The 21,706-nt window shown below is 41.1% G+C and overlaps 1 protein-coding gene across 7 annotated transcripts in view; it reads left to right on the top strand.

The window, feature by feature from the left end:
* The window catches only part of utrn (utrophin), a 145,752-nt gene extending 124,248 nt beyond the window's left edge, over window positions 1–21,504 (top strand). For 6 of the 7 annotated variants that reach the window (XM_029496424.1, XM_029496425.1, XM_029496423.1 and 3 more), the window contains 10 exons: window positions 723–859; window positions 4,911–4,949; window positions 5,412–5,477; window positions 7,484–7,549; window positions 12,724–12,885; window positions 13,832–14,069; window positions 16,861–16,936; window positions 17,218–17,301; window positions 18,586–18,611; window positions 20,102–21,504. In XM_029496424.1, the coding sequence (XP_029352284.1) occupies window positions 723–859; window positions 4,911–4,949; window positions 5,412–5,477; window positions 7,484–7,549; window positions 12,724–12,885; window positions 13,832–14,069; window positions 16,861–16,936; window positions 17,218–17,301; window positions 18,586–18,611; window positions 20,102–20,110 (903 nt within the window). In that variant the 3' untranslated portion in view covers window positions 20,111–21,504. The remainder of the gene's footprint in view (window positions 1–722; window positions 860–4,910; window positions 4,950–5,411; window positions 5,478–7,483; window positions 7,550–12,723; window positions 12,886–13,831; window positions 14,070–16,860; window positions 16,937–17,217; window positions 17,302–18,585; window positions 18,612–20,101) is intronic. The other variant, XM_029496426.1, reaches the window with a different exon arrangement.
* Window positions 21,505–21,706: the final 202 nt, after the last annotated feature.

Here is a 21,706-nt window from a genome sequence, read left to right as displayed (position 1 = left end):
ATAGTTCCAGTGGACTTAGTCAGTGATACTGAAGAAGGCAGATTTAGGCTGTTCTGCTGTTTAATGCTGCACCACAATGTTTATTCCTTTCTCAAGATGAGACATTGCTCATCTGAGCTGTCGCACATCCGGAGTCAACAAAAAACTGTATCTGCATCAATTATCTGATTGAGTCTGCAGACCTTTAATTCAAGTCATCTGCACTTTTTGGCCTCTTTTCTTCTCTCTGTCTGCTCCTGTCAGTTTCTAACAAAACAAGTAAAACGTGAAAAAGTAAAAAATGTGTTCAGCCCAACTGCCCAGGAGGGAGTTTACACAAAAGCACAACCACACACCATCTTCTCCAGTATGGAGCCTAATTGTTCTGAAGATGATGTTGGATTGCTTAAGCTACCGTCTGAAATTGTGTGGATTAGTCAATAAACCAAGTGAACTTTCTGTTCAGTCCATGACTGAATTGTGTTGTCTGTGTGCGTGTGTGTTCGGCAGTGGTTGTCTGAATCCTCTGCAGAAGGATTTGCTCACCCCCTGGACAGATTGTTGTGGTAATTTGCTGTTTGCTTGCATGGCAGAAACCGCTTTTGCCCGAGGAACACTGTCGCTGAGTATCTAATTATGAAAACACGAATGAATATGCTGCTTATGAGCACAAACACACACATACACACACACACATGAGTGCACACTGTAATAAATAACCTTTCCCTCTGGGTCTCTTGCAGACGACATCAGGTGAGGACATGCGCGATTTCACCAAAGTGCTGAAGAATAAATTTCGATCCAAGAAGTACTTTGCCAAACATCCCCGACTTGGCTACCTGCCTGTGCAGACGGTTCTGGAGGGAGACAACATGGAGACGTGAGTAACCCCCTTATTTTATTTATGAATCAGAGCGGTGCTGATTCACTGATGTATTGTTTAGTTTTATATCCGGGGGGGTTGTCTGGCATCGCCTTTCTGCTGTCCTAAAGCCACTTGGAGTCACACTGAAAGGGAGGAGAGTTTCTCCAGCCTCAGCCCTGTGAAAGATGTGGAGTCTTAACACTCCAACACAATCACACAATTTTTGCCTTTGTGTTTTTCTCTACATCACATTTTCCCCCTTTTTCTCTGCTTCTCTGCTGTGAGTCAGTCACTCCTGATATCATATTCTGACATTTCCCACTTGTGCTCTTTGACTTAAAATAGTTGCGTCTTTTGAGCAGTGAAAACTCAACTCGTGCACAAAAAGCAACTCATCCATCCACCTACGATAGATTTTCCCACAACATCCAGTTACATGCAGTCGTCTCTCAAATGGATTGCACTCCCTCTTTCATCCCTCCAATCCTTGTTTGCCTTCCTCCTCCTCCTCGCCTCCGACCTCGCTCCATTCTCACCTCCCATCCTCGTTGAAAAATGACTCCTGCGGAGCTGCCTGCCTGATAAATGCTTCTAAAACGTAGAGGAATTGCAGGAGAAACTTGGAGATCTTTTAAAAATATGGCACAAGGGAATGGAGACTTGGAGAAAGTTAGGATCATTTCATGGCCATCATTTTCCCGTGTGGCCTGTGAGCTGTGGGCTATCCACATGTTGTCCTGGGCTCGTGTTCCCTAGAGACAGCTTTATGCGCAGAAGGAAGCGGTGGATTTTTTTTAAACTGTCTATATGATCAATTAGAAATGCTCTGCATACCACATTCATTTTAGACCTGTACTGTCACAGTCTGCGGGTCCTGTCATCTTCCTATCACTGAAACGAATAACACTGTGACCCAAATTGAAATGGATTTTTCTATAATTGGTACAAGGTCTGGTCCCTGCTAAAGAAGAGGAATTATACAGATTAGGTAAACATCATAACATTTGCTGCCATGTTGCTTGTAATAAGAATGAGATTGCTCCCAATTTTTCAGCCTCATTTATGGATTATGAAGTAACAGACAGACAGAATATTTCCAGTTTCTCTCTGTGTGTACAACTTTAGGAGGAAGACATTTCTTTTTTTTTTTTTTAAATATCCCCCCGAAAACCTTTTTAATGCATTGTCAGGCTCCATTGCTTGTCTGAACAAAGGGAACTTTTAAGAAGTAAAAATTTTGAAGCAGTGTAGCAGCAGAAGAGGAAATTAGATTGCCTTCAGTATAATTGGCCTCTTTAATGCACTCACTCTGTCTGTCTCCTCTCTCCTCTTGTATCATCATTTCTGTGTTTTAATTCCACCCACCGTCTCCCTCCACCTTGAGAGAGCAAAACACCACCCACTCCCATCTCCCACTTATATCTGCTTAATTTCACACCGTATAAGATTTTTGGTTTGTCACAGTTGTATTTGATAATGTCAGAAAAACCCTCCTAATGGTTTCCCACTCGCTGTTGGTTTTTGCATTTCACCCTGCATTAGGCCTCTCAGAGAGGTTAATGGTTTTGAACACAGATTTTCCAATTAGCAGCTGATTCATTTGTTTATTATCATATATTATTCATGCGCACTATCTACACGCTATTTAAAACATTAATGGTTAATGCTTCTATGTGCAGAGAAGTAACACTGTTTGAATATAGGCCACTCACTCACTTTTCTTTGCTGTTTGCAGACCTCTAGATTTCTTCCAGTAAACAGACAGATTTGTTAGCATGCACAGATCGTGTTTTATCCCTGGCACAGAAACCGGAGGAGTGGGAGAGCAGGGAGAAGCAGTGCTAACTGCGATAGAGTGACTACCACAGCATGGTGGACTAAATGGATTTTTAGAAGCCTTTCAGAGGATTCCCAAAGAAAACACAGTGAAAATGCGTGTTGTATGATTATAACAGATACATTAAAAGATGAGAGAAGACATCTTTTCACAGTTTGCTTTGCTTCCATTTTTTTTTTTTTTAAGAGATCCTGAGGAACACAGTAGACTTGTTGCTAAGATTTGATCGTATTAGTGAGCCAGATTTTTTAAACAACATGACCGTCTTCGTGGGGTTTACATCTTGCAATAGAGTGCCCATTGCTCAGCCGATATCCATTCAGACTTCTTTACTCCAAGCTCCACATTCACGTGACTTTGAAGACATTAACTTTTCTCATTTAAGATTGAGTCAGAATGTCTGTGTTAAATATGCTCTCGTGGTGTGTGAGTTTGATTGACCTGTGAGCTCATTCAGATCAGTACCCACTCACAAGGCAGAGGAAGAAAGATTAAATATTTCTCACTTTGAAGACTAGCCATGCTTTTTGATGTTCTGAAGTACACTCATATGGATCATAATAAAAGATTTTTTATTTATTTATTTTTTTAATAATTTTTTTATTGAGGCAGTTGAGAAAAAAAAAATCATGACAGATTGAATGGGGATCTCTCATGAATATTGTTTTTAATTTCAGGCTCACTCTACCCATAAATTCTGAAAGCAGCTCAGCCAGTTGAAACATTTAGCACATTTAGCACAATACCAGCAGAGGTGAGATGAACCGAGCTCTGCTCTGACGCTGTGCCTCAGCAGGTACAACACGCTCCACCTCTGTCAGCTCCCAAATAGTCCCATCATCTCTATTGTCTTTCTCACACTCTGCTTTAGTCATATTTTTTTCCACTTATGTTTTATACATGATTTATTTTTGATGTCTTCTCCCTCCCTCTTCATTACCCACGTTTTTCTCCTGACTGCTTCTCCGGTGCACCCATCTGATAGTTAAAGGAATTTCAGAAGTGATGTTACCTGGGACAAATTTCGGTGAAAGCAAAAGTATCTACACTTTTCGAAGCGATCAGTTTTTATCAAAGATGCATCAGCCTGAAAAACAAAAGAGCACACCGACTGTTCTTTCTGGCAGAGATGCAGATGGGGGCGTAAAATGCTGCATTTTAAACTCTCAGTAGTTAGCTCAGTCTGCCCTGTCGACCCCGATTTCTCTTTTTCTCTTTCTCCCATTTTTTAAAAGTCTTTTCTGTCTGGGTCTCTAGCTGCATTTTAAATTCTCCTCGCAGCTACAGAAGTGTGACTGCACCGGCTGCCCTGCTGTGAAAAACATAACCACCATTCCACACATCTATCTCTGAATTTCCCTGCTTTAATGTAAGCAGAAAACCGTGAGACAAAATAATGTAAGCATTAACTGTTATCTTACCAATTTGTAGCCAGCCTCCTCCACGAATTTCACACATTTCTACATTTCTGAGATAAGAAGCTGCTCTTTTTGTTGACAAATAACAATTTATACTGTGCATCTCTAAGAATAGCAACAGCAACAACTACCATGGATTAGAAACTTTAAAAACTGTGACAAGAACACACAGGCTTCCATCATATTACTTTGCTTATTATATTTCCAAAAACTCTAAACAACAGTTGGCCTTGTTTGCTGCTTTCTACTTCCATATTCCAGCTCTACATTTGTAACATAATGTACTCAATAACAGATTAACCAGAAAACATGTTCTGTTGTATGCATGGTTTAGTCTGGTGTGCTATTTCAGTAAATCCTGCAGCAAATAAATGAGAAAAGGGAAAGAATATGGGCCATATCATTCTCTATGCAGCTGACGTACTCAACCCCGTGTTAGCTGTCTCACACACACACACACACACACACACACACAGACTGGTCCATTTTCATATTTCCATCCTTTCAGATGTGACTGTCAGCTACATATTTTATGTGTCACGGGTCTATTTTGAAGCAGGTTTTACATAAAATAGGAAGAAATGATGCTTGGTGTTGATAGCAGTGACTGTTTCACATGTGCTCTTACATGCCTTCCCTGTGTTTTGTGTCCGGCTGTTCATCCAGGCAGACTCTTTCACCACCTGCTGTGTTTTGGTTTCTTTCCCTCTTGAGTGGATTTTGATGCTCAAATGTTTTGTGGTACCTTTTTACTTCCCTTGCCACCCACCCACCCACCCTCCCTCCCTCCCTCCCTCCGATTCTCTTACAGTCCTGTCACCCTCATCAGCATGTGTCCGGAGCAGTATGAGTGAGTATCTTCGCCAACAGAAACACCAGCCGTCTTCAGACTGGAATGCCTTTCAGCAACACCTCCTTCACTCCGTTCTCTCCTCGCTTATTTCCTCCCACATCGACTAAGCCCTAATTGCACTGCATGTTGCCTGTGCGCTTGCCCACCTGACCCACCGGCTAAACATGCCACCAGAAAAACCTCACCTCACTGTCTCCTCACCGTCACCTCCTTCTCCTCTCTCAAGCACCCAGCTAGTATTCAGTTGATCATCCCAGCACTGGCTGTCAAAAAGCATCCAACTGCTCCGTAGATCATGCTGCTCTCCTATTTCTGTTTCTAGGATCATCAGATTTGTTTTCTAGGTGATGTTGTGAAGGGTCATTACTTTGCGTGCATGTGCCTGTACATCTTGTGTGTTAATGAGGTTGTGTGAGCATGCTGAATCTCATTCATCTCCATTACCCCATTCATTTCCAGGCTGTCCCAGTCACCTCAGCTCTCTCATGATGACACCCATTCCAGGATAGAGCAGTATGCCAGCAGGTACGCACTGCGTTTTCCAGTCATCATCTCATCATGTCAGACACCGTAAAGCAGATATAAATGATTGCTAACTGCATTTTAATGTTGTAAATTAAACTCATTATAGCTTCATTATAGGGGACATCCACTTTCCAAGGACCTTACCTGCATTTTCTTTATACAAGAATTAAAGGCACAAGAATGAGATATAGACATTACAACCAAATCAAATCTGCACAATGATTTTAAAAGCATGAAATACATGGACAACAGCAGCTGCCTTAAAGCTAGGGAAAATCACATTAAACAAAGCTATATTATGCTTTGTTAAAGGAGCAGCAGAAATTTAAAACATATAAATGGGATTTGGACTAAATGGAATGAAATCAAAAGAAAAACAGAACTAAATTCAGTGTTTGAAGATATTGCAGTTCTTTGTGTTTGATAGGAATAAAGTCATATTATCTGATCCTGTCAGAAATCCAAAGTGTTTATAACTCCTCTAAATGACGATGTTTGAACGTTGAGGGTGGAGAGCCAGCTGACATACAGAGGGGCCCTAATTTCAACGTTGGAAAGATGTGATAGAAGGAGGTTTTTGAAGCAACTCGTGTCCAACCAGCATTTGTCGTTGCTTCGTCATCACTGCTCAGTATAGCTTCAGGGTCATTTCTCAACAAGGAGACTCTCAGTCTTCTTTATTTGTTGCCTCTAGGATCCATATTGGGTGGTTATTTTTGATTGCAAAGAATAGCTGTCTATTCTTTTGCTTTTTGCCGGCTTTTTCCTTTTCTTATTACACACCAAAACTCATCTCAACCTGATGCTTTTGCTCAGAATCAATCAGAAACGAAGCCTGTATCTATCAAAGAATCAAATAAACAGTTTTTAGGGTCTGAATTTTGAAATCGGTTTCCATGCAGTGACCGCAGTCAGACTCCCATCCTCATCCCCAACAGACAGTGTTATCTGGAATCTGCACAAAACACGGCCCGCAAACATTTTTGCTGTACAGCAGTTTGATAGCTGTAAAATGCTGCTCAGTGAGTGAACCCAGAGAACAGGCAGCCACCCACCACTACGTCTGATGACATAATGGATTTACTGCTGGGATCAGAGTTGCAACAGATCAGCCCAAAAACAGTTTTCAGCCACCCACTTCAAATGAAACTGCTGCATACATCAACACACCCATGTTCACAGCGTGTGAGCTGCATTTAATCACTGCCAACATCATAAGACGAATGTTTTGCTGTACTGAGGCTGAAAACCTGTCATATTTGATTTTTAAGATAAACCAAATAATGAGCATCACAGTTGCATAAATCCCATCTTGTCCGATGAATGAATATCTAATCAGTCCAAAGCTTATCTTCTCAGACAATGGCAAGGGTTACCTGTGTAAAAACAAGCCAGTCTCATTTCGCACAAGGCTTTAATCAGGAATTGTCTTGACGCAGCGCTGCTTTGTCTGGCCTGCAACCTTCCGCTGGTCACACACAATTAACCTTTACTCAATGATTCTGGCTGCTTTGTTTTATCAATAATGATCCAGGCACGAGCCCCCATGAATTACAAAATTATCTCAATCGACTCTAACATTATAGATTATTGTGTGTTTTATGGATTTGCATGGAAAAATGCCCACAATGGTAAGCTTTGACCTGTGTCTCCTTCCTGTGCCCCAGTTCAATTTCAAACTGATAGATAATCTGCGGCTCACGTTGGTAAACTGCAAGACAACTGCACTGCTGCCTGGAATTTGGTTTATACAGGCTGTGGTCAGGGGAACCAGCCTCATTAGCATGGCTTCTCTTTCTGGACCAGAAAAAATTAGAAAAGAAAAGATTCCCCTTTAAACAGGTTCTTTATCATTTAACCTGACTTTACTAAATTGTAAAATCTTGATTGTGGTGCTACAGTAGTATAGAAATCTTCATTTGTTCCAATTGATGTTCTGCATTTTAACGAGATGACAGTTTTTTAATGTTAAAGTTTTATTCCCTAATGGCGATTTTCTTTCTTAGGTTGGCCCAGATGGAGCGCTCCAACGGCTCTCTGCCCACAGACAGCAGCTCAGCCACAGGAAGCATGTAAGTCAGACTTTGTCTTTCATTAAAGTGATCTGTTTTGTTGTTTTAAAATTCCTTTTTTTACCCTACATATGTTCTCAGAATTGGTTTCATTATTGGCTCAGACAGCACCAGGCTCTCTGTCTACCAAAAATACCACCGCTGGCTTCCATGTACACAAAAGATCGAGGTGTGTGTGTGAGAAAGAGAAATGAGGTATTGAGTGTGGGGGGAGAGAGAAGGGGATCTGGTCAAATGTAGCGGGAAGGAGAGGAATTTACAAGAAATGTGATGGATGAAAGTGCCAACAACGAGAAGTGGGAGTGATTGGTTTTCAGGATCTGTGATAAGGACCAGTTATCTTTGATCTGAGATGAGAAGATGGGAAAAAGAAAGAACCATAAAAAAGGGGGAAAGTCTGAGGAGGATCATCAGTTTTTGTGTTCTGTAGGCCATGAAGAGAACATCTGTCCTTTTCTTACCTTCAGTCCTGAACTTATGAATGAGCTGTGAGGGTTATTTAGCTCTTGGTCATAGTCTTTAGCTCTTTGAGCAGCAGATTTTCTCCTGTAAATGGCAACATAAATTTCAAGTAGCACACAGCCACAAAAGAGAGAAAGAGAATGGATTCCCTGTTCGCTTGTGAAAAGAAGGGAAACAAGTTTTGGGGCTTTTTAAAAAGAATTTCATTAAAAAGGAAAATTGACGGCACACTAGTGGGGAAGCGGTTAAACCTCTGAGAGTCTGCAGTAAGGAATAAGTGACACATCGGCCTGATTCTGTTGGAGCTTGTATCCCTTGCTGATGCATGCATCATTTGGACCACTGCACCCACATGTCCCCTTCTTCTAACCTTGTATTTTAGTTTTTGTTCAATTGAAGTCTCCCAAAATGTGCGTGTCTCCTCTCTCTGTCTGTCTCTCTCTTGCTGTCTTGGTTCAGCTGATCAATAGAAAGACGGAAGAATAGAAAGATGAAAAGTTTTGAAGAGCAGGGTAAGGCAGACACAGAGGTGGATTTGTTTTCTTCCCAAAGCTTTCACAGCACAGGACAAACAAATTATCCTCACTCCCTCTTTTGTCCTTTGTGCTCAGGCTGATTTAAGAGAAGAAGCTATTATCTTTGCCAGCTCTGACACAGCAGAAGTCTGCATGGCACTAATGAGGTGAAGAAGATGATGCTTTGATTAAGCCTGCTCAGCAGCAGTAGAAGGGAAAAACATTTAGAACATATTCATTGTTCTTGGGCTTTTACTCACTTTGACATCATCATAATTTCGCAAAAAATTCGCCTTCCATTTTTCTGCAAAACAACAACTGCAACACAATCATGAAGATAGAAAGAGTGCAATTATCTTAGAAAACCAACTTTACATTAATAAATCTATATATAAATAATCATAAAGTACGGCATAGCTCTTATTTGTATCCTGCATGCTTATAATTTCAAATCATCAGATCAATCAATCATTCTTATTAGGTACTAAATGAATAACTATGCTCTCAATGGAAAACTTGAAGGTCTGAGAAAAAATACTAACTTTTTTTATTGCATCCTTAACATCCTTGGAAAGGAAACGAACTCCAACCAATTCATCATCTGTTTTAAATTGTTACTGCAGCTTTTGGGGGAATAATTAACTTATTGAATTGATTACCCACACATTGGCCCTTAATTGTGCCTAAGAGCTAAGTAATGTAGTAGTAGTTTTTTGGAATATAGTTTATGTAGCTATTTGCGGGGAAACTTTTTTCTACCATGCTGCTTCTGTATCTTAAGTAAGATAGCATTTACCTAAATGTTGCAGTGCTGCAGTAAAATATCATTTGAATTAGTTTTTGATTAAGCACTGGTTGTTTTTAAAGGCCAGAACCAGCCAGTCGCACCAGCAAATCCATTAATGCCAACTTTATAAGGAAAAAGTAACTTTGTAAAAACAGTGCTGTATGATATTGCGCTTTGCTGATACCACGACAGTAAAACACTCTCCTCAGCCATATCTCTTCTCAAAAGATGAAGCTGTACTTTGTGCTGTGAGACTTCTCAGCTAAGAAATAACACTCCTTCCTGGAGCATTTGATTGTTTTTCCTCTTTTTTTTGGAAGCTGATCAGCTGATTCCACAACAAGCCTCTTTGTATGTCACTCCACTGGGCGTTTGTGACAACACACAGTCACACAGCTGATTACCGTTACAGGACAGACCAAACTGTCCTCCTGCTAGCATTTGGAAACGTTGTGTAATACAGTTGGCCGCGTTAGCCAATTACATGCATGTTTGACTTTTGGCTTGAATTTCCTGATCTGCCAAGCCTGCAAACAGAGAGGTGGACTAGCTGCCAGCTGTGTAGCGATATCAATAATTAGTATGTGTGAGAAAGAGAGATGGCTCGAGGGATACAGTTTGTGTGTGTGAATGTGTTTTCACTGCTTATGTCTTTTTTTTTTTTCCTTTATCCTGCATTGCTTTTATCTAAAAGGGAATCCTTAATCATGAAGTCAGTGCTGCCTGGTTTCCCTGACCTCCAGCTGATGCACAATTTGCCATCAATGGCTCAGGACATGACAGAGGATTGCGACTTTTCGTGCTTTTCTTGTTTTTCCACCCAGCTTTTTGTTTGGTTATCTTTCGCTCTCCAGTCTTTCCCCCAGTGTTGTCCCCTTTTGTTGTTTTTAATATTTTGTCCCTTATTCCTGTCTCTCTAATTTCTCCAGCCCCTTTCCTTTGAAACCTCTTTTCATCATACTCTCTCTTCTTCTTTTCCTTTCATCGTTTAAGCTGTAATCTAATCATGTTTTATCTTTGGGCCCAGACAAGCTTCAGATTAAACACCAAACACAAAAGTAAACAAAGAAATGTTTTTTTTAAAAGCCAGTGCTATAAACTATCTACCTCACAGTGATCAGTCATCAAAGACGGAGGACCTTCCAAAAAAGAGGTTTTAAATTCCTACCAGAGGGGAATAGAAGTAGCTTCTGCCTTTGTTTCATCCTCTCCCTGCTCTTTCTCTCGTACTCCACATTTCTTTATCTCACACTCTTTCTCTGTACTCTACTGATTTTCAGCTTGAGAGGGGCTGCTTGCTTTGTGATATATTAGCTGAGCATCACACCCAGAGACCATTGTTGTGGGGTAAAGTCACCCCAGCAGTGTCCTCTGCTCACCCTCACCAAACACAACACTCATATTCACAATGCAAGCAATAATAGCTCCGCCATTTATCACCATAATTCACATTTAATTCTTCTTCCACACAGATGCTTTCTTCCTCCGTCATCCCTTTCTTCTCCGTGTCCTGACTACTACGCTGCCTTAGCCCCGAGTCCTTTCACTGTACCCCCTCTTTGTCCCTGTATTCCAGTATCAGTGAGCCAGCTCTACCCTCTATAGTCCCAATTTTCACATGATAATGATCCCCTCTCTGTTTTCCTGTGGGCTCTTCGTGCCTGCCAGCCATAATGTCCTCTGCAGCGTCCTCTTACTGGGGACCAGCCTAATTGGTCACTCACTGTGGAGGACCTCCATCCCCTGGCTCCAGCACGCAACGCTGCCACCCATTTTCAGCATTTTCAACAGAAACTAAGCCTTTTTCTTCCTCCTCCCTGTCAGTGCAGTGGCTGTATGACATTAGGCTTCCTGTCCCCGCCAGCCCGCTTTATGCTGTTTATGAAGAACTCAGCAGTCTCAGCATGGATTCATTCTTTGTGTTTAAGAGAAACTGATGAGTAACTTCATTTATCTGTCTGCACACTGCAAATGAAGTTCTGTAAAAGTTTATACAAACACTGAAAACGTTTCAGTTATATAATGATAAAGGGAAAGTGACAGTGTTGATTGAACATTCAGAATAAATTGCAGCGTGATTGGAGGCTGAGAGAGCTGCTACCTACTGGAGATAAAAAAAATGGACTGACTTTGTTTTTAATGAAGTGGTTAGAAACATTCATAGAATTTATTTAAGATCCTTTGTGAATGGGACTTTTATTTTTCAAAAACCATTAAAGCTGGAATGCCAAAATGTTGTGAATCCCATTCTTAAAAGTAAAAGAACTCTTAACTTGAGTTTCAAATCGCTGGGTGAACTTTTCCTGGTTAATAATAAAAAGGTCTTTTCTTTTGAACACACATGGAAGGCCACTGGCTTGGCATATTGTTCCTTTTATGTGAAGAGGTGAAAGCCTCTTTTTCTGTACCTTTTCGTTAGCTGTCCACTCGCTCCAGTCCTTCTTCACAAAATAGTATAATTACTGTCATCTCTGAGAAGAAGCTTCCCTCTTGTAGTGACTCTTATTATACATGTAGTTTTAATGGCATTCTGAATATTTGCTGAAAACTCATTGATTGTCTCCCATGGTGGAGTTCAAGGGTATGTAATACTTCATATAAAACGTGAGATAATTCACTTTGTAAAACTTCACTCAGAGCATATTTGAATAACTTACTCATTATAACCAAGGATTATGCACTCAGGTATGGTCTCGCCCAGATAAGACTCTGCATTTGCATAAAAGGTGTCCAGAGTATATATTTTTTTTAAATGAAGGTTCAGGTTGTGAGCTGCATGGCGGCGTCGTGGTTAGCGATGCGCTCCACAATAAGAAGGCCGTGGGTTCGTTTTCCCGGCCTGGGTCCTTTCTGTGCGAGGTTTGCATGTTCTCCACATGTCTGCGTGGGTTTAATCCTTCGGGTTTGACTCTGAACTGTAAGATGTTCAGAGTCAAATTTGCCCGAGTAAAACAAACACATAACACTTAAAACTTTTTACAGGATTTTGTAAAGTTAGAACATGAGAACATTGGTGAAAACATAGAACAGTTTTGTTTTGTTTTTTTTTTATAATGTGTGTGTGTGTGAGAGCAATCAAACTGCAGACAGCCACACTTCCCTCCGTGTCTTTCTATCTGTCTGCCAGGTTTCCTCTCTTCACCTCTGCTCCCTCCACCTCCTCAGCACCTTCCCCATATTTTAGTTATTATATTGTGAAGACTGACACATCTGTGCTCCACCAGGGATTATGGTGCATACAACATCACACACCTACAATCGCTGTCTAAGTGATCTTGGATATCATGGCAACTTTATGTGCTTGGAAGGAGCTGAGCTGTTTTTAGTTGTTTTAAGTTGCCATTTTTCTCATGTGTGTAAGCTATAACCGTTTGTTGAATCCTCATGTAACTTTTCATTCCTTCCAACAGGGATGATGAGCATGCCCTTATCCTGCAGTACTGCCAGACACTGGGAGGGGAGGGCTCCCCTTGCAGTCAGCCTCAGAGTCCTGCTCAGATCCTCCAGGCCGTGGAGAGGGAGGAGCGTGGCGAACTGGAGCGGATCATTGCTCGTCTGGAGGAGGAGCAGAGGTAGGGCTTTAATCCGCGCTTGGTTAAGACCAAGGATATAGGACAGGAAAGCTCGAGTTGAGACAATCCTCTGAAGATGAAGAATCGTGTCTCAGTTAAGATTTCTTGAAGCATCAACAATGTTATGAATATTAAAGCATTGGAATTATTTCACTTATAAGGAAACTGAAATGTTCCAGATCTCTAAAAATAAGTGTTGGTGTCTTTCTTGGCTTTGTCATTCACTGTTTACTGTGAGCATCCTGTTCTCATCTGAATACATGGGATCATGTGAACTACAGCACGATATGCACAAATATACATGCACTCTCACTAACCCCAGTCTGCCACAGATGCCAAGTCCATTCCCAGTTTGATTAGTGAATGGAGACGGCTTAGAGTCAGAGTCACTGTACAATCTATTGTTGTAAGGATGCTTTTGCACAGCCAGTGACTCGACTGGAGTGATTTAACACTGATTATCCACATATGCAGGCGCTCCTGGAGAGCAAGGAGGAGAGAGAGAGAGTGCTTTACTGCCAGGCTCATGAATGGCAACTTAAGAAAAGCACTGCAGCTTATGGTTCTGCACTGAGAGAGAAAGGGCGATGAGGGGGAGATTTGAACGATTTTGGGGGGGGGGGGGGGTTCTTTATGTTTGTCTATTTCTCACTTCAAATAGGATTTTACTGAGAAAGGAGAGGTAAACATGAGTGGGGTATTTATGTATGGCACCCCACGTCTGTGGCTGAGAGGCTTTTGAAAGCTCTGCTTGAGGATCCTTCAGGAATATTTTTTTAAATAAAGGAAAAACATTAAGAGAATAATATTGACAACAAGTTTGAACCACATATTTCTAATATTTCTTTCTTTCTAGCCTTGTGGTTTCAACATGCCCAGTCTCCCACAAATATGGCAAAAGATGGCAAATGGCTGATTTGTGTTGTGTTTAATCTTTGCTTCGCAGGACCCTGCAGAGGGAGTATGAGCAGCTGAAGGAACAGCATGGCCAGCGAGGGCCCCCCGCTGGAAGCCCCTGGGAGACAGAGGGCCCCTCTGCCCATCTCGATGACGCTGATCTCCTAGCTGAAGCCAAGCTGCTACGACAGCACAAGAGCCGACTGGAGGCCCGCATGCACATCCTAGAGGAGCATAACAAGCAGCTGGAGTCTCAGCTCCACCGCCTCCGACAGCTATTGCACCAGGTGACAGAACATGTGTTTATTCCAAGAAGCCGCAGGTTGATGTTGAGAAAAGATGCCTCAGATAGATATTCATAGACTCATATGTTGTCAAAATTGTAATTCCTTGGGAAAGTAAACACTTTGTACATTTCACTTTGACAACTACAAAGTGGAGTTGTTGAACATGTAGTCCCGATGAGGCCATTTGCAGGAAGGATGGCGGCCGTAGAGCCTTCAAGACAGAAAACAACACAGACAATCAGCAAAACCTCACTAACATGAAATAAAGACCAGTTAGCAGCATTTCTTACCTTTTAAAGAAGGATTGCTTATGCGAGCCACATCAGAAAAAATTGTTTTCAGCAAAATCAAAATTACTAGGAGCAAATGGTCTCAAAATTCCAGCATTAAAACACTCAGACGGACAAAATAGAATTTGAGGACATATTCAGTAAATTAGAAACAAATGGGATTGATAATTGCAAATGACTGGCTAATACAGAGTAAGTGAAATGTGGGATGAACTGCTGTTTAGTATTGCACTTATGTAACTGTGATTGGCTTATTTCTGCCATGCTTTCCTTTTCTTTTAGTTCATTAAGCTTGTTGTTGAGGAGCAGCAGGGCAGTTATCACGGTTCACAGGCTCACACACAGCAGCTGGCAGGGTTGTTTTCGTGCAACAAATAACATTTACATGAAAACGCTAATTTAAAAAGTGAGACACTGATGCAGAAGGCTTCAAATAATTTGAAAGGATCTATTCAAAGTCTGTTTTATTCAAAAAAATAATTGATGTAAATATGTACTTGAGCACGTATTATCCACACTTGTCTATATACAAGAGGAGATAAGCTGCGGTTTTCATCCATGTTTTTGTGCCTTTGAATAACAAAACCTGCTCATCTACGGTCAGATGAGACCCTAATCAAATCATTACCATTCCATGCAGGGAACCTGCAGGTATCTCTGGTCCCTCTATCAATAACTTCCACATTTGTTTATGCTCACCCTAATTGCTCACTGAGGTTGGACTGTTTGTACCAATTGAGAAATGCACAACCCTCAAAGCAAACAAACAGCAGTCCTGGTGAGTCAGACTGAGAAAGCACAGGGGCAGGTATTGGCTCTCTGGTAGCTGTGGAGCTGAAAGCACAGTAATGACTATTGTTTCCTCAAAAAGGCTGCTGACGTAGCCCTGCAAATGTTTAATGAGTAAACATCAACAAAGTTTGTGCATCCAGCTGCCTGTTGGACATTACTGTACATTATAGTCAACTGTCATTGTATTTTATGTGTGTGGATTATTTAAGACTTCTTAGTGTACATTGAGTACTGTTGAGGTTTTACATCCTGAAGTGCTTTAACGCTTTAATTCTTAAAGACACAAAATCCAAATACAATGGCATGAACAACTATCTGCCTCCACACAAACATCCCCATGCTAAATAAGAACTGTTGTTTGACATTTGAGTCCCCAGAGTCCTGGCGATACGTCAACATGTCTTTCCATCAGCTGCAGCATTACTGCCAAGCTGCAGAATAATAAACCCAGCTAGCTTGATGACACACATTAAATTCACACTCCTGAAGGCTGACCAAAGCCCTGACCTTAGCTATTCTGAGACGAGCCTCAAGATACAAGCTGTGCTCTGGAGATGTTTCCAATGCATTAGCCTTTACTAGTGCTGGGGGCACCAGGAGATGAAGGAGGTGCAGAAGAAAAGGGTGTCAGGGAGGGGAGGGGAGCAGGCAGCATCGATTCAGTTTCTTTCAGTTGAAAAGCAGAAGGGGCGGGGGTTCTGCTGTAAATGTCACTGGACCTCAAGTTGATGCCTCTGTGCATCACAGCTACAGAGCATATGTTCAGCTGCTCATCAATTGTCTTCAGTATTTTAGCTGCAAAAATCCTTCACTGTTCTTATAATGTGCCTCTTTCACCACATTTTCATCACAAATTATCCGTTTATCTGTGAAAAGGTCTCACATTAACTGGAAGTGCTGCAAGTCAGTTTGGTGCTACATAGCAGGTGCATCACACAGCCAACAGTGGAAAGCATTTTGAATGAGAAGAATAGTGATGCAGTCTGTCACAAACAGAGGCCTGTTTAAAAAACAAAACAAAAACATGCTGAATGTCTGCATGGTGTTTTCGATCATTGGAGGTCATTTATATTCAGTGTTTGCCACTGTGTTGGCTGGACTGATATCACACACACAGATTTTCAAATGGCAACATCCACTATAGGTGTTAGTGCAGAAACCTGTGGAGAGAAAAACAAGACAACTATACAGAACAGCACCAGGAAAAGGTTAGGACACACTTTCCAATTCAGATAAATAGGAAAGATTGTCCAAACTTTTGACTGGTACTGTGTGTCCTCTGTATCTTGGCAGAATGGTCCATAATTATACATTGTGTACAGCATGCATCAATATGGATGTAGGAATATTTGTTATTCCTCTTGGCTGAGTATCACAAGCTTCATATCAATATTAACATGGTGGCAATTAAATCTTTCAGTGTGCAACAATTAGCTGGAGGAGAAAAAATCTCTTGTAAAAGGCCTTTTGAATGTGATTCATACTATAGCATGTTTATTATTGTTAATGAAAAATGTTTTTGTCAACATGACAGCAGCCTCATTGTGCCCCCCTCTGGTACCCTCTCGTCTCCGCCTGCTGCACTGAAGCTTGGCTAATTTCGAACTTGTCAAGTGCATACCAAGTAGAATGGTAATGTTATGTTATGGAGTTTTGAACTATTTGTTGTTTTTTTTCTCTCTCTCCCTCTCTCTCTCGCTCACTCACAGCCGGATGTGGACTCGAGGGTAAATGGAGTGTCCTCTCCTGCTGTACAAGATCGAGGGCCACTTACTGCAAACTCAGGTGAGACACTTGAGCTCAAAAAGCCTCAAACACTCACACTGCCATTAATGTTGATTTACACAGACCCTTGGGTTTGACATCAGTTGCTTTGTTCAAAATTACTACTTCACATCATCTCTTGCAGATTTTCTCAGACACAATTTCACTTTGAAAATTGCTCAGAAAGAATCTCACAGTGTTTGCCTGCAAATTTGTTTCTTACGGTTGTGTGGTATCATGTTGCAGCATCTGTGGTAACTGAAATTCAGCCTGTGTGTGTGTGTGTGTGTGTGTGTGTTCAGATGAGCTGCTGGACTCCCACAACAGCAGCTCTGACCTGGCAGATGTAATGGAGCAGATTAACAACTCCTTCCCTGCATGCAGTCGTAAGTTTCCTGCTCCTCCTCCCTCCGCCGTGTCTTCCCAGCCTCTGAGGGCAGTTTGCATTTTGTCACAAGGTCGCTGGTCAGCAGAAAAAGACTGCACACCAATCTGTTTAGCTGCTCTTATGTGGCCAGTGGCAGGGAGGACTCATGTAGTGTACAAGATATGAATTAGGTCAGTTTGTACCATTGGCATGAAAAAAAATTGTTGAGTTTCACTGAAATGCAAATCAGTGGACTTCATTAGTGACAAAATATTACAGCGCTGTAGCAATAATTTACGTCAGCAATTCATCGATGGAGCTGTTTCTTGATCTCTTATTCCAACCAACATATATTTCATATTACTGAAACAATATAAATTTTTTAATTTCAGATGTGTGAGTTTATGAAATAACATGCAGTTTTGAATCACTGATGTGAAACTCTTCAGGGCAGAACAGATCAAATACTTCCCATTTGAAAAAAGCAAGGCAAACTTTTTCGTTCTTGTCTACCATCACCTTTTTTACAGATCCTTTCATTGTTTGTGTTTTTAATTATATTAATGATACTTGTGCTTTTCCTTGTTAATTCTTTTTTCATCTATGACATCTTATGAGATTGATCTTGTCTTGTCTGTAACATATAGCAGCAATAAATTATAGAAACAAAAAATGATGATATTTTCCTGTTACACTCAACATAATTTGCAACTTAATTGATATTAATCCTCTGTTTTTATTGTCTCTGTCACTTCCTCCATCTGCTTTAGACAATCCTCATGTCCAATACATTGGGGGGGGCTTGCACAAATGACACTGTGGTTTTAAATTGTTTTTAGACGCTTTATTAAACACAGTTTGAACAGCTTTGAGGGTTTTTTTTAAATCATCATTTCAATTTAGTATTTGATATGATCAGGGAGAACCATTTACTCTCATTAGTTTGTATAAGAGCCTTTGAAAGAATTTTCACCTCAGGAGACTTTAATCAAGTAGAAAAATAAATAGAAATCTTAAAAAAGCCAGTTAGAGTTCACTGGTTTTAAATTACCTTGAAATTTTTAGACTTGAAACTCCTATGAGGGCTTTAGTTAGAAATCCATTTTAATCTGCCAGACGCACCAGTAAGCGCTATTAGCATTTGGTTAATGCACAGCTTTGAGGCGCTGGGGCCGAGCAACACGGGGTGCAGTGTATGCATTAATATGTGGGAGGTACCCAGAGGCTGGCAATTTATGAAAACAGGGATGCATTTGGTAGTTGAAGTATTTAAATCTCTCTCTCTCTTCTTTGTCTCCCACAGCTTCAAGCCTCTCCTCAAGACCGCAGGTAAGACCCGCTTCTTTCACACTTTAAGATACACAGCAGTACTCTAAATGAGTCTGTTTATATGCGGCCTCAGCAGAACATCCTGTTTTCTTTCCATCCATTTCCAGTTGTGCCAGTTTTTAGGTCAGAATTTTGATATTGGATAAGAGCATGAGAAGCCGGAGCAGAGCAGCACTTTACTAGTAATTACAGCTTCTGACAAAAAAACAAGTCCCTTCTGAAGCCTTCACCTGCCTCACCACTCCACTTTGGGTGGTCTGTGAGAAGGCTAATGGATCTCCAGGGAGTGCCATTAGCAGCTCTTCTCACTCCCCCATTTGGTGGCTAAGGTGCATTCTAGGAGAGAGTTGTTGGGAAAGCCTTTGTCACTGACCTCCTCACACTGTAATTATTTACCGCACCCTGTTGGCCCTCAGCTCACTCAATTCCCTCTCTTTGACGATTTCTTTTAAGCTGTTTGGTTACAGTAGTCTCTTGTCACACAGATAATACCTCCACCAATCAGACTCCCTGTTAGCTATCAATTTGTTTGCAGTGGCTGCTGGACATAAGTTCCCTCCTACTTTCTTTTCTACTTTCTACTTTTACCTTCTTTGATGACCATTGAACTCTAATTTACCGTTCTGAATTTAATCAAAGCCAGATCAAGTTTATCATGAACATCCAGAATACGCACTTGTGCATTCAGGAAATGTAGTGAACCTCACGCTACTCTTACTGGCATTTTAGTCAGACTTTATCTTTTTTGCACAGCTCTTGATAAAAACTCACTTCACAGTATGCTGTCAGCTGATTCTCACACAAAGATATAGTTGAAGAGGTTCAAGAACCCAATTCCATGCCTAGAAAGACAGCGATGTCTCGTAAGCTCTGTCCTTTATCACCCGTGCCGCCTCTTCCTTTTCCTCCGCACAGAACTCTTAATGGAGTGAAACTGGCTTGAGGGACTGCAGTCCATTTACCAGCTTTCAATCCTGATTGCTTAATTTGAACCGCTGATGTTTCCACACGAGCAGCATGGCAGCATACAGAAGTGGTCAGCGCTGTCCCACAATAATAAAGTTGCGGGTTCGGTTTCCGGGCCTGGGCCCTTTCTGTGCTGAGTTTGTATGTTCTCCCCGAGCTTATATGGGTTTCCTCCCACCGTCCAAAGACATCATGGTTGGGTTAATCGATGACTCTAAATTGTCCGTAGGTCTGAGTGTGAGTGGTTGTTGGCCTCTGTGTGTTGGCCCTGCAATGGACTGTTGACCTGTCCAGGGTGTACGCCGCCCTCACCCAGTGTGAGCTGGGATTGGCCTCCAGGCCCCCCGTGTCCCAGAAACGGATTAGATGATAAATGAATGCATATTTCCACACAATGTTAAGAGGCAGATTCACCTGCTGCATCACCACACACTTTTTCACCTTTGTGTTTAAATGTGCATCTTACAATGTGTGATCCCCCTCTTTCAACAGGATGTTTCATATATGTGCTGTTTGTTTTGCAGGTGATGTGAGGACAGACGCCACACAACATGTTTGTGTATGCACACATAGGTACATGTGTGTAGTGAGTGTAGGAAGAGATAGGACCATTCTCAAACAAACATCCCTCCTGACCCGAATCCCAAAGACGCACAGGACCGGACAACTTAACTACTTTTGCCACCTTGTCTTGTACTATGCAAATTGTACATTTTATGAATGAACTGTAGATTGTAACTGAACTTTGTTCAACATTTGTCAGTGATTTGTTTAGATATGGAGATGAGTATGTGGACACAGGGCTTTGTATAGTTAAACTTTTTGTTTTTTCAGTGGGTGGTTTGGGATTTATGCTTTGTTCTTGTTAAGTTCTGCCTTCACTGGGATCAAAACTGTTAATTTTGTTTTTGTCATTCCACTGCTCTGAACCCTCCAGCTCCCAGTCGCCATTGTCAATGGAAGTAGCCACCGATTTTCTTTGCTATCTGGGAGCACGCACATTTCCAGCGTAATAACATTCAGTGGTGATTTTGAAGCTATAGACAGTCACAAGCGTCTGTTTGGTTTTGAAGATCTATCTCGTTGCATGCTTGATGTCAAGTTCCCCTTTAAAGCATTGATACACGACGACAGACTTTGTGTCGACTGCAATTTGTTAATGTAAAGTTTACCCCTTTTGTGCCTATACAGTTAGTCATTCCACGTGTGGAAGACAAGAGTTGATGAATTACAGTGGGATTGTGTAAAAAGAGAGAGGTTTTCAAAAATATAGATTTGGATCTGAAGCTGTTCTGAATCTGGGTTTGTGAGAGGCCTGCCATCATTATGTGGAATAGTTTTTTTAAAGATATATGTTCAAAAATCAGAGGAAAGCCATGATTGCCTTGCTACCTCAGACTCATAGACACAGTTTTGTTTTTGTGGTTCGTAAACTTGTTTAAAACTGTTGTGATCATTTACAGAACATGAACAACCTGGTTTAGCATTTGAAGCTTTAGCTTACTGTATTTGTGTACACTGCAACGAGGAGATACCAAGTAAAAAAAAATAAAGGAAGTTACTATTACTGTACCATGGTGGGTGTGAGGCCTGCTGAAGCTAGCCCCTCCCCCATTACAAAGAGTATTACTTTACTTGTTGTTGGTTTTTCCACTGGCCTTCTAGCACTGGTCCCTCACTGCGTTGTGTTGTTGTGCTATATGCTATCCTGTAAAACTTGTGAGACTGAACAACACTACTATAACCTCCTCTGACTGTAGAATGATGATGACAATGATGGTGAGGATTTTATTGATTACAATCATGATGAACCGTACCATAGCAGAACTGTGTCGCTTCTCTTGAGGTATGTAAAATAGATTGACCACACTACATGTAATATGGCTATGTTGTTTTATTCTAAATAAAAATTTTTATAACAAGTGTGCTTTCCTCTCTTCTGTCATTTCTTTACATTCCGGATGTTTAATTCCCGTTGTTTTTTTTGTTTGTTTGTTTTTTACTTTTTTTAACTGCCTTATAACGGCTAATGGTTGGTAAATCTTTAAAGGTAATATATTTGGATCGTTTTCCACATTTCCATACACAGTGATCAGAAGTTCATCCCACTGCCTAAAGAGTTTCCACTA

Source organism: Echeneis naucrates, chromosome 24 (assembly GCF_900963305.1).
Source record: "Echeneis naucrates chromosome 24, fEcheNa1.1, whole genome shotgun sequence".
Classification (NCBI taxonomy): domain Eukaryota; kingdom Metazoa; phylum Chordata; class Actinopteri; order Carangiformes; family Echeneidae; genus Echeneis; species Echeneis naucrates.
Note: the sequence above shows the minus strand (reverse complement) of the source record. Positions and strands in the feature narration are given on the sequence as shown.